Source organism: Carlito syrichta, unplaced genomic scaffold, assembly GCF_000164805.1.
Source record: "Carlito syrichta isolate Samal-C Ts95f unplaced genomic scaffold, Tarsius_syrichta-2.0.1 Scaffold174522, whole genome shotgun sequence".
Classification (NCBI taxonomy): Eukaryota; Metazoa; Chordata; class Mammalia; order Primates; family Tarsiidae; genus Carlito; species Carlito syrichta.
In genome coordinates this window covers 1,221-14,936 of record NW_007118618.1, presented here as the reverse complement: position 1 = coordinate 14,936, position 13,716 = coordinate 1,221, and the positions used below count along the sequence as shown (strand labels likewise).

The window sequence follows — 13,716 nt, the reverse complement described above, 5'->3', positions numbered from 1 at the left end:
ACACACACACACACACACACACACACACACACACACACACACACACACATTTTAACTTAACACTTCTCAACACAGAGTTGTTTTTAAGCAATAATGAAACAGCCTACATGTCCACTGGGAAGAAATTAAGTTGCTTTTTTGGTGTTATACTACACATGATGACTTAGAAGAATATACAACAAATGGAACAAATATTCATGTTACAATGTTCGGTGGTGAAAAAAGTACTGTTGGATGAACACATATTTAAGTTTAAAATGTTTGTAGGTAAGTATATGCTGAGTGTTATTCAGCCAAATTATTAACCATGACTATCTTCAAATGATATTACATTTTAAATTTTTTAAGCTAATCTAAAAAATTTCTAGATTTTCTAGAATAAATATAAACTACTTTTATATAATAAAGACAATTATTTAAAGGGCAGACAGCTGAGGTGGTGGCCATCAAGATAAATTCATAAGACTGATTCCTAACTTCCTGTCTCCCATTCCCATGGCTGTTTCTCAGGTTCCTGTGGTTCACATGCAGGTAGTTCCCAGTAAGTGCCCCAATCACACCCTGTCTCTTTCATCAGAATGACTCTGATAATCATTTCATTCTTTCTGTTTCCAGCCCAAGAAGCCTTCCCAGTTCACTATGTCTGGAAAATGCCCTATAGGTGGCAAATTGTGTCCCTATAGCCACTGGTCTGGGACTCACCACAGTAATGGAAATCCTATGAGACTGCAGAGCTTTCCATACGGGGGCACCTTTATTCTCCCATGGCACTACCCAGAACACTATTCTTTGCTGCTTCCTTGGTCAGGCCTTAGAAATTGGGAAGGTAGTAGCTGGACCTCCAGGTTACTCAACTAGACTAGGACAAGAATGTCTACAAATCGTTGTAGCAGGTGTTCTATAACCTTGCTAAGTGCATCATCTGTCAATTTGGCAAACTATTCGAAGTTTGTTCATGACAACTTCAGCTCAGTTAACAAAACTTAAAATCTAATTGTACATTTTGGAAAGTAAAACCTTTTCAGGGAGTACATCTAAATATTCTTTTAAAGGCAGTTATGGGATTTCTCAAATAATCCCCCTGCTAGTCCCCCCGCCCCCAACCTAAAGATCCAAAGAGATCATGGGCTTAGCCAAAGGGCTTGCAGAGAGTAGCACTCTTAAAGGAGGGAATAATGAACTGCTCAATACCACAGCCCTTTTGGACATGAAATCAGCAGGACCAGGGGACCATCCTACCTTCTGACTCTTACCCTCCTAACTGTACTCACATTCTAGAATATCTTGTTCCCATATTAGACAGAAACAAGCCCCCTACTAGTGAAAGAGCAACACGATTGAATAGATGATATAATAATCATTATTCTAAATGCGTTTCAGACTGTGTTCATGTGTTTCATCTCATGTAATTCCCACATTTCTTACCCAGTTTTGAACCTTGTAGAGTGATGGTTAAGAGCTGCTGTCAGATAACCTGGGTTATATTCCCAGCTCTACAATTTACCAGTTGTGCAGTCTTTAGCAAGTTACTTCACCTCTCTGAGTCTCTCTTTCCTATTCTGTAAAATGAGTTCACTTCAAACATCACTTTCTCTGGAAATCCAATCTTGATGCCCCCAGATTTAATTACTTCTCCACTGTAGCTCCCAATGCATTGCACATCGTGCTGTTGCACATGCATCAGGATGTCCTCTGAATGACCTGGTAACAAGTCTCTCTCCCCCAACTTCTCAATAGCAAAGACTACTAATAGCTAATAGCTAAGACTTTTATTAAGTACCTACTATGAACCAGACTCTAGTCCAAGCATTTTATATCCATTATCTCATTTAATCATCACAAACACGTTATAGGATGGTTACTACTATTATCTCCATTTCACAGATAAATAAACTGAGGTTTAAAAGTATTAAGTAATGTGCCCAAGGTTGCAAGTTATTATGGCCAAGCCAGGATTCAAAATCAAACTTCCATACCTCAGAGCCGATACCCTTAACCACTACACCTACTCTAATGTTATGTACCCTAGCACCAATGAGCTGCTCACTTTCTCCACTGCTACTACTGATTAGATCCAAAGAACCATGGAAGCTGGGTCAGAAGACTCCTCAACGGCTTGCCAGTGCCCATATTCTCACTGCACTGTACTCTAGGGGTTGGCAAAAGTCAGTAACTGACATGCTCTAATGCCTGTATTTCTTGCTATGTAACAAACTTCCCCAAACATCCCATAACATGTTGCTTAAAACAATAAACATTTACTATACCACAGTTCTTTTGGGTTGGAAATTTGAAAACAGCTTATTTGAGTGGTCTAAGGATCACTCATGAGGCTGCAGCCAAGATGTCAGCCTAAACCACAGTCATCTGAAGGCTTGGCTGGACTGGATGATCCACTTCCAAAAAGCTGCACTACATAGCTTCTAGTGAGTAAGAGGCCTCAGTTCCTTCATATGTGGGCCTCTCTACAAGCTGCTTGAGTGCCCTCACAATATAGTGGTTGGCTTTCTCCAAAGTGAGTAATCCAAGAAAGAAAGGTGAAAGCCACAACATCTTTTATGACCTGGCTTCAAAAGTCCTATTCCATTATTTCTATATTATCATGATGATCACAGAGATAAGCCTTATTCAGTATGGGAAGGGACTATACAGGGTGAATACCAGAAAGTGAGACTCATTGGGGTCTCTCTTTCCTCCCCCCCACAAGTTGGAGTTTCACTTGGTTGCCCAGGCTGAAGTGCAGTGTCACAGTCACGGCTACTGCAGCCTCGAACTACTGGACTCGAGTGATCCTCCTGCCTCAGTCTTCCAAGTAGCTAGAACTATAAGTGTGTGCCACTATGCCTGGCTATTTTTTTGATTTATAGAGACAAGGTCTTGCAAGTTGTCCAGGTTGGTCTCAAACCCCTGGGCTCAGGCAGTCCTCTCGCCTCCCCCTCCCAAAGTGCTGGGATTACAGGTATGCATCACCACACCCGGCCAAGGGGCCTCTTTAAATGTTAGGCGAATAAGTAGAAAAAATTACTAGGAACTGCTCTGAGTATCAGGATCTCTTCTGGATCATGAGAAATTTGGATTGAGTACTAAAATTTCCTAAATTTTCTAAAACAATGGAGAACCATTCCCAAATTCTAGATGTTAGCCTTATTTTCCCATGTCCCCAAATGAAGCATTAAGTGAATTCAAGGATTTAATTTCATTAAATTCCAGTGGAAGCCACAGGTGAGTATTTGCTAACTTGGTTTCCAATCTAGGGATTCAGGCAGAGCAAATGAAGTAGGAGAAATTCTCCTAGTTTGAAGCACAGTTATTTCCTTAACAGTAAAACAAATCTATGTTTGATTTTCAGATTAATTCTATAATTTGATTCCAGCATAAGCCCAGCCTCTGGACAAAGGCTTATCTTCTTTAGCAGAATATTGGTGATTAAACTGAGGCAACCAAATCCCTTGTGTATAACAGCAAAGATAATAAAATCATTGGTTTTAGCATTTAGGCCATGCTTGATTTCAAGCCAAGATTTTAACTGTTTAAAATAATTCTTCAATATAATTTGAGATGTATGAAGATAAAAATGAAATACTTAAATGAAGCATCTTTCAAATACACAAATACATAAAACAAATTTTAAATACCAGTCCATATTAGTAGAAATGAAAACCGGATATCAGGTGCTAACTCTTCCCACTGCTACCACTACCTGATTAGATCCAAAGAACCATAGAAGCTGGGTCAGAACACTCCTCAATGATTCACTGAGGCCCATACTCTCACTGCACTTACTCCAGGTGTTGGCAAATGGCAGCCTATGGGCCAATCCAGTCTGCCACCTGTTTAGTAAAGTTTTACTAGAGCACAGTCATGCTCACTGGTTTATGAATTGTCTATGGCTTCCATGGCAGAGTTAAGAAGTTACAAAGGAGATAGTATGGCTTAGGAAGCAGAAAAGATTTACTACCTGGCAATTTACAGAAAAAGTTTGCCAATTTCTGGTCTATACCTCTGAAGACTTAACCTGAAGCAACCTGTTATTAGCCCAAATGTCTATGCATACCACATGCTGTTCTAAATATGTCTATGGGAGAAAGGAGGGGGCATTACTATTTATGTTGAGGTATAACTTAACATAAAGTGAAGACACACAGTACTTTGGGAGGCAGAGGCGAGAGGACTACCTGAGCCTACGGGTTTGAGATCAGCCTGGGCAACATGGTGAGACCTCGTCTCTACAATAAATTAAAAAAAAAAAAAAAATTAGCCAGGCGTGGTAGTGCACACCTGTAGTTCCAGCTACTCGAAAGGCTGAGGTGGAAGGATCACCTGAGCCCAGCAGGTAAAGGCTGCAGTGGCTGGGAGCATGCCACTGCACTTCAGCCTGAGTGACAGAGTGAGGCTCCAACTCAAAAAAAAAAAAAAAAGCGAAGGCACAACTCTCAGTGGTAGAACACAATGAGTATCATATGTTCAACTGCCTCCCAGGTCAAGGAAAAGAATGTGTCCCATCGCTGTCCCAGTCAATATCCCTGACAAAAGTAGACATTATTTTGACTTCTATCACATAGATTTATTTACCTGTTCTTGAACTTTATATGCATGAGAAAAACTAATATTTACTCTTATGCCTAGGTCTTTCACTCAACATTAAGTTAGTGGCATTCGTACATATTGCAGTGTGGAGCAGTTTGTTTTTTTCATTGTTATGTAGTATTTAATTATAAGAATATATCACAATGTATTTACCTCTTCTTCTATTGATGGACATTGGGTTCTTTTCAGGTTTTTGCTGTTATGAATAAAGCTGCTACAAACATTCTTGTACACGTCTTTTGATGGGCGTAAGGATACACTTGTTTTTATCAGGAGTGGAATTTCTGGGTAATAGGCGATATCAACAAACTGCCCAACACTTTCCCAAGTTGCGTGTACTTTTAGTATATTCAAAAATATTATTTTAATATATAAAATATCCTGAGAACAAAAGCTCAACAGACCCCCCCCCAATCTTTCTATTCTGCTGTTTGTTCTGTGACACAATGGCTGTCCCAAGGATTTCTAGTGTGCCAGGTTTAGATATACAAGCCCTGACCTTGGCAATGTGTTGGCACTTTACGAATTAATCTTGCTAACCCCCCCCCCAAATGTTATGGGCTAGGTAACCTCAACGTGTGGCAGATATGACAATAGGGTGAGGAAGGATAAAACTCTCAACCAAGGCCATAAAAACTAGATCTTCCATCATTGTTCTCACCTTGTCTATTTGAAAGGCAGGAAAACCAGTTTTGCAGTCATCAAAAAGGGAGGCACAGGCTTAGTCACCAATAATCTCAGATCCTCACTTTCCTCTTAACCACCTTATTAATTCAAATATAATTAAATTCTGCCTTAGTTCCTGAATATAACTCCTCATATGGCAGATTGAAATCATTATGAGTTCACACTATACTTCATATCTGAAGACGTTGCTACCCAGTTTGACAAGGATGGAACAATAAGGAGCTATAACCACAAATCACAGGGTTCCACACAAAGGCACAGAACTGAGAAAAAAAAAGAAAAAAAATCCTACAGATTTTTTCTGTTCTCTATTCAAGTCTCTACTGCATGCAGAAACAGACTTAAGTGGCATAAATCAGAAAATGATAATGGGAACTGAATGAAATTCTCATAAATCACGTTACTAAGTATAGTTACATCTTAGATGTGAAACCCAATTAAACAGATGGCCACATGCTGTCAGAATCAGCCCCTAATCAATAAAGATGTTCATTTTAGAGAATCACCTCAATTTTTCACTTCTTCAGTGAAGCAAAAAGAAGGCAGTTGGGGGTGGGGGGAGTCCCAGGAAGCCCAGTGGGGAAATATGTAAGAAGAAACTCCACCTGTCTTAATTTGTAGTCCAGAAAATCAGAAAGGAGAGAGGGAAAAAGTCACCCACAGGATTCCTTGTCATCTTGCCTGGGTAGGTTATTTACAATGAGAGCATGAACTGGTCATTAGGAAAATAGAAACAGCTTGAATCTCTTAATTAAAATACTGTTTTCAAATTGTTCGTTCAAAAACCCCTCTGCCCATGAGCTTTCAAGAAACCACTGGGTTACCCTGAAATGGCTTCCTCATCAGTAAACTTGTGATAGGATCAGCTCTTCCCAGGCAAGAAAAAGACTGAGCAGGGGTGAATCCTGGAGATGGAACTATTATTATACACATTTGAGTCCCTCAAGGAGCAGTAAGCCTTCACTGACATTTGAAAGTGAGTGTGGAAACACTGACGAAGAAACTATCTCATTGTTTTTTCTTGCATAAGAGTTAGTCTATTACACTGGTGAAAATTAAGTCTACCAATTACAAAAGCTGGTGAAAACAAGGAACATAAATACTTCTGCATTTTGGAGCACTCACTTTGAAAAATATTTAATGTTATCTCATAGAGCTGAGTATTTGCATATCCTACCAGCCAGTAATTCCACTTCTAGGCATATACCTCTTGATAGTTTTTTGAGACATGCTCGAGAATATTCAGAGCATCATTGTTCATAAGAGCAAAAACCTGGGATGGGGGGGACACATAGATCTGTCAATAGGAGAACAGATAAATAATCTGGGAGTACAGTCATGCAATGAAGTATTATACAGTAGTGAAAATAAAATGCTATGTGGACAAATCTTAAAAACAGCATGTTGACTGAAAAATGCAGTTTTTAAGATTGTATACAGTATGATACCATTTTATGCTAAAAAAACAAGTAAAAATAAACAACATACTGTTTAGATATACCTACATAAATGGTTAAAATGTTATTTAAAAAATGATAAACTCGCAAATCAGAAAAGTGGTTACTTCTGTGGTGAGAGAGGGATGGAATGGGGAGGGCCACAGGCAGCTGCCAAAATACTGGAATGTTCTGGTTCCTGGTTGGGCGAGAGGCTCATAGGCACATATTGATTTCATTATGTTTTCATATATTCTTTATATCTTAATATGTGCCAGCATGTTACATATATTCTTTTTGCATGTAACAAATATTATATAACAAAACATTTTTAAAGGAATAATCTAAACAATTTTATACTACCCAATAGAATATTCCAAATGTTATTACATTCAATAATATCTTTAAATAAATATTATTTTAAGTATTAGTTATAATTAATAATTCAAATATCATAAGTAACCATGTAACATATATCACTTAGTTCTCATTTTAAAGTTTAGGACCATAAGAAGCCAGTGGTAGTTTCATGATAATGAATCTTTATATAGTAAGGAGTGACATTCAAAATATTTAACAACTTACTTGGTTATGTAAATCAGTGTAGAAATAAAAAATTCCCACCATCTGCTTGTTTTCCTTCTGTTCCTTACTCTCTCAGACCAGTCCTACAGAGACTGCCATTCCCAATAGTGGCCACAGGAGAACAACTCTAAGAAGATGTGCCTGCTGGCCTTTATGCTGTCCCCAACTGACCAGAATCCTGTAGGGGCCAGGGCCAGTATGGAGGACACAAAGCAGACTGGCTGACCCACCAGGGGGCAGGCAGGGTGCCTCACTGAGAAGGTGGCTTTTTGAGAAAAGATTTGAAGGAAATGGGAGCCCACACCAGACAGGTCACTTGGTTTTCCAAGAAAAAGTGAACCCCCACGTATAAATTCTTTGAGGGCAGAGTATGTTAGCCATGCTCTAAGAATACAAAGGAGGCCAGTGTGGCTGGAACAGAGGGAGGGAGGGGGAGAGTAGGAGGAGATACAGGCAGAGAGATACAGGCCTCAAGGCCATTGCAAGTAATTTGGCTTAAACTCTGAGATGGGATGCTGATAAAAGCTTTTGAACAAAGTGACATGATATGACTGTAAAACAACTTAAAATGACTGACATATTATATTTAGAATAAACAGAAGGGGGATGAAAGCAGAAGCAGGTAGGCCAGTGAGGAGGTTATTCCTGTAATCTAGGTGGGAGATGGTGGTGGTTATGAACAAGGGTAATGCGTCTTTGCATTCCATCTTCTGCATTCAACAGTGTAGAATTGTGATTGAAACCATGAGATTCAATGTTATCACTGCATGAGTGAGCAAAGATGGAGAACAGAGGAGAACAAAAAAGGCATAAGAACTGAGCCTTGGAGCATGTAATCACTAAGAGATAAGGGAGATGAGGAGAAACCAGCGAGGAATTGCACATGAGCAGCCTACCCTCCCAAAGACAGGTAACCACCAACCTGAATTTGGTACTTGTCATTCTCATGAATGTCTTTACACATCTACTACAAATGGATGTAATGCTAAATGATGTGAAGAATTGTTCTGAATGATTTTCAACTTTATTTATGAGGGGGACCAAAAAAACCCAGAATTATCTTTTGGAGGGCAGGCCCCCGTAGTCACTCGGAATTTGTTCCTCTGGATGAAACAACCAACCAAAATTTTTACCTCGAAGTTTTGAGACGGTTGTGTCACGATTTGCAGAAGAAACTTTCTGAATTGTAGCAAACAAGTGACTGGTTCTTCCACTATGACAACACACTTGCCCACGCTGCGCTGAGTGTTCAGCAGTTTTTGACCAAAACAGCATGACCCCCAAACCCCACTCTCCCTCCTATCTTGTCCCAAGTGACGACATTTTGTTTCCCCAGATGAGAAAAAGTCTTCAAAGGGAAACATTTTGCAGATGTACTAGAGATGAAACAAAAAATGGCAGAAGCATTAAAAGGCATCAAAATTGACGAGTTCAAAAACTGTTTTGAGCAGTGGAAAAAAGTATCTTGATAGGTGTACTACATCAAATGGAGAGTACTTTGAAAGTGACTGAAGTTTAAACGTGTAAGAATATATAATGTTTTAATAAATAAATCCTGGGTTTTTTGGGGGGTCCCCCCTCATATATGGCATCATATGCAATATATTTTCCCAAGTTGTTTTTTCCATACAACTGAATATTTGTGAAATTCATTCATGCTAATACCTAGAGCTAATACATGTTGCTCTAGGTCACTCGTTTTTCACTGCTGTATGATATTCCTTTCTGAAAATATGCCACATTTAATTCACTTTCCTGCAGAGGAACACACAGTTTACTCCACTTTTTTTTCCTTATTCCTTGTGTAAAAGTTCTCCGGGACAGCTGTTCTCAAATGTTAGCATATATTAGAATCATCTGGAGGTTTTATTAAAACAGATTTCTGAGGCTTATAATCAAAGTTTGCAATTAATAGGTCTAAGGTGAGACTTGATAATTTGCATTTTAACAAGTTCCCCCATGATGTTGCTGCTGCCGGTCCAAGAACCACACTCTGAGAATCATAGCATTAGGACACATGCCAGGAGCAAAAATCAAGGTCATAGATATGCATATACATCTTTGGCTTGTCTAGATATAGTCAAATTGCCCTGAAAAGTGGGTGAACCCATTCATATTTTCACCATCAGTGAATAAGTGTCCTTATTGCCAAGACTGGGTACTATCAGATTTTAATTTATACCAATCTGATCTTTAATAATTTTTTTAAAATTTATCATGAAATGTATAATTACATGTACAAAATACATGTCAGCAAAAAACCTCAAGATCTTACATCCCAGTGTTTAATGAGAACATTTCCAAGCTCCTTTCTCATATATCTCAAGTTCTACAGTCTGTCCAGTTAACTGCCGGCTTTTCCCAACAACCCTAGGAATGAACACAACAGTATAGACAAAATCAGTAAGACCTTAAGGAGAGGATAACAGAAACTTGCTCCTTTTCATGGCAAACTTCATTGTGGTTTTATTTATTGTGGTTGATTTTTTTAAAGCAGGATCTATTGAGAAGACAGAGAAGCTCCCACAGTGGGAGGGGACCTGAGGTGGTTGCCCAATAGCTGATGTTCTTAATCAATGGTGACATACAACTTTTTAAAAAACTAATAAAGTGAAGGGAGTGAAGAAAATTGGGCATTTAGGTAGGAAAGTAAAGTTCCTTCACCGATATGCCATCTTCACTTTAGGAGGGATATAAAGAATGTATTACCCATGATTAATGTCATGGAAAAGTTCCTTCCATTTTATACCAGACTAACAAGGAGACAAAAAACTGGTACTCACGGATCTGGTTGGTGGATGCACTGTAGAAGGCATTGACAGTAGTTGGATTTGTAAACCACCTGAAGAAAAAGAAACAAATGCCACAGAGTAATCATCATTATCCAGGCAGGAGGGCCACAAAGACAAACACAACATGGCTGAGTTTATTAGCAGATAACCACGGAACAATGAGGAATGGGGGGCATGAGGGGAAATTATTGCCTCAGTTTAGGACTACCGCACTGCTCAATGAACAATCTCATCCTAAATTGAACATGGTTCAACGGAAATATATTAGCATGCCTGGTTATTCACTGTTGCTAGCTTAACGAGAAAAGGCAGCACCAGTGCTTCAGAAAAAGCTTGAATGAGAAATTCCAGAATCTGAAGGGCTCTCCCTGCAAATGGAAACACAGCAAGCAGATGTTTGTCAGGCCCTATTGAATGGATGGAGACAGCTGTGTTTCTATACTGCATCAACTCTGATTTGTCTGGTAAAAAGTGTTAGTGTACTGGTGACAACACAGAGGTCCATCTAAAAAAAGATGAAAAAAGTACAACCAGGGACTTCCGGCAAGATGGTGACAGGGCAACCTGGTCTGTGAAACCCTCTGCAAAGGAGAACTGCAGTTGGTCTCTGGCTCTCTCCCCAGGGGTTGCAGACCCCACATCGCAGCCTGCTCTTCATATGGAGCTCGGCCGTTGCCACTGCTGGGGCATCGCAGCGGACTGGGCAGCCACTGCAGCGCAGACACCGCCAACGCCACCGCCACCGCCGCCGCCGCCAGTAGCACAGCATACCACCCAGGCTGGAGGTAATCCACGACTTCAGTCCTTGAAGCCCCTGCAGGCAAGATCTGCTGGGATTGCTGCCACCTCTCCCACGACCAAGAAGTCCTGCTCGCCTTGAGTCTCCTGTTGTGTGCCCTGAGGCAGGCATCCATCTCCAGTCTCTGCTGGTTCCTGTCTGGCCCCACCCCCTCTGGAGCGAGCAGCTGAGATAGCACCACCTGCTGGCGATTCAAGGTAACAACACCAAAACGGGAGAAACAAGCTTGAAAAAGAAGTAGGCCAGAGTGGTGAATGGAGGGTGATCTGAACTGTCCTTCACAGCAGGCCAGGGGCAACTGACCCTAACTGCGAACTAATTTACCAGCTTGAAAGAAAACTAGAAATCAGAGCTGAAAGGACATTGAACTTAAACAAAAAGTCTGAGAGTGTGCTTGATTGGTTCTGTTAGTTTAATGACTTAATTCTATTCCTACTGTATTGTTCCTTTTTTTTTTTTCCTCTTCCTTTTCTTTTCTTTTTGTATAGAGGAACAGCACACCAATAAGGTGGTTGACTAGCTTGTATGTTAGCATCATTATATGTTTTATTTTTTTTGTATGGGAGTTGGTTCATCTGTAGCTGTGGTCTATTGCTTTTATCTGTTTCAGTAGAGGTCTTTCTCTCCATTTGTTGACACACTCGTTTGTTTCCCCCTTACTCCACTATCTCTCCACCCCCCTTTCAAACCAACTGTCTGCTCCACTCTCTTCCCTCTGCTAACCACATTTTATTTCAGGGAGTAAACATACAACCCCAGTGCATGGACAGATTCCAAGGCAGTGGGAAGTGGATTCCAGATTATCCATACACCTGTCAGCGAATATCAGGACCTGCAGATAGATTTTGAATCACAGTTCCCCCCTTAAGTAAATCTCAAAACTGAAAAAAGGACTACCTCCAACCTACAGTGCAACTCCAGAATTGAACAAAATAAGAGGGCATACATAAAGAATAGGAGATTGAACAAACAGAAGTAAAACCAATCCCTCTACCCCTGAATAACAGAATTAAAGAAGACAGTGACGTGGAGGGAAGGAAAAAGTAGGGAGGGGGGAAAAACTCACAAATGAAGAAAAACCAAAAGAAGAGTACAGGTCTCACACAGACCCCTGGGAGATCAGACACTGAGAAAACAGATTCTGGAACACAAACAATGAAGAGCCCCCAGAATGACTGGTCACATGCAACAAACCCAGACATCAAGACATTAATGGAGAGAATTTAAAAAATTGAGGAGACAAGAGGAAAATAGGAAGGAGCTGATGTCAGAAATAACAGCAGTAAAGAATACTGTGATGGAAATAAGTAACGAACTAATAAGCATGGAAAACAGAATTAGCCAAGCAGAAGAAAGAATCTCAGAACTCGAAGACCAAAACACAGAACTAACCCAAACTGTCAAAAGCATAGAAAAGAAGCTCAAAAAGACAGAACAAAACCTGCAAGAGATGAATGATCACTTCAGGAGACCAAACCTAAAAGTAATTGGGCTTCCTGAGGCAATGAGAGAAACAGAAGCCACACTGGAACAAACATTTCATGAAATCATTCAAGAAAACTTCCCTCATCTCATCGAGGATGAAAAAATTCAAACACAAGAGATTCAGAGAACCCCTGCAAGACAACAAATGAGAAGACCAACTCCCAGACACATAATAATTCACCTAAACAAAGTAGCTATAAAAGAAAAAATCCTAAAGGCAGCAAGAGAAAAAGGCCAGACTACCTACCAGGGAAGACCAACTCGAATAGCAGCAGATTTATCCACAGAAACCCTTCAGGCTAGGAGAGCCTGGAGCCCTATCTTCAAAGTTCTAAAAGATAAACAATTTCAACCAAGAATAACCTACCCAGCCAAATTAAGCTTCATTAGTGAGGGAGAATTGAAATCTTTTCCAGATATTCAATCCCTAAGAACCTACGCTGCCACCAGACCACCTCTACAAGAAACACTTAAGAAAGTACTGAACACAGAAGAAAAAGAAAAAAAAAACAACAACATTCTTCACAAGAATACAGGCAAAAGATTAAAAACACACATGAGCCAACTCCAAAACCCAAAGAAAGACAACAAACAAACAGGAACAACTCTATAAGAACCTTATGACAGGGATCAACTCTTGCATTTCAATTATTAGCCTAAATGTGAATGGACTAAATGCACCACTGAAAAGCCATAGAATGGCAAAGTGGATAAATATCATCAGGCAACAATCTATTGCCTTCAAGAGACTCACCTCACTAGAAAGGACACCCACAGACTCGAAGTAAGAGGATGGGAAAAAAACTTTCAGGCAAACGGAATACAAAAGAAAGGAGGAGTAGCAATCTTAATTTCAGAGAAAATACCCTTCAAGCTATTAAAAATCAAAAAAGATACAGAAGGTCACTACATAATGATAAAAGGCTGAATCCATCAACAAGAAATATCTATCCTAAACATATATGGACCCAACACAGGTGCACCAACTTTCATAAAGCAACTTCTAGGAAAACTGAAGAAAGATATTGACTCTAACACCATCATAACTGGGGACTTTAATACTCCACTCACAACCCTAGACAGATCATGAGGACAAAAAATCAGCAAGGAGATCCGGAACCTCAATGTGACTTCTGATCAAATGGACTTAATTGACACCTACAGATACTCCATCCAAAGACCACAGAATATACATTCTACTCATCACCACATGGAACGTATTCTAAGATCGACCACATAATTAGCCATAAATCAAGCATAAGCAAATTTAAAAGGACCGAAATTCTACCATGCACCTTCTCGGACCACAGTGGAATAAAAATAAACATTGACACCAACAAAGTCC

The 13,716-nt window shown here is 39.9% G+C and overlaps 1 protein-coding gene across 1 annotated transcript in view; it reads right to left on the bottom strand.

The window, feature by feature from the left end:
• The window catches only part of LOC103252876 (phosphate-regulating neutral endopeptidase-like), a 50,913-nt gene extending 39,912 nt beyond the window's left edge, over nucleotides 1-11,001 (bottom strand). The window contains exons 1-2 of the mRNA XM_021709331.1: nucleotides 10,820-11,001; nucleotides 10,079-10,137 (exon numbers count right to left, since the gene is read on the bottom strand). Coding sequence (XP_021565006.1) covers nucleotides 10,079-10,137; nucleotides 10,820-11,001 — 241 coding nt within the window. The remainder of the gene's footprint in view (nucleotides 1-10,078; nucleotides 10,138-10,819) is intronic.
• Between the last annotated feature and the right edge of the window lie 2,715 nt (nucleotides 11,002-13,716).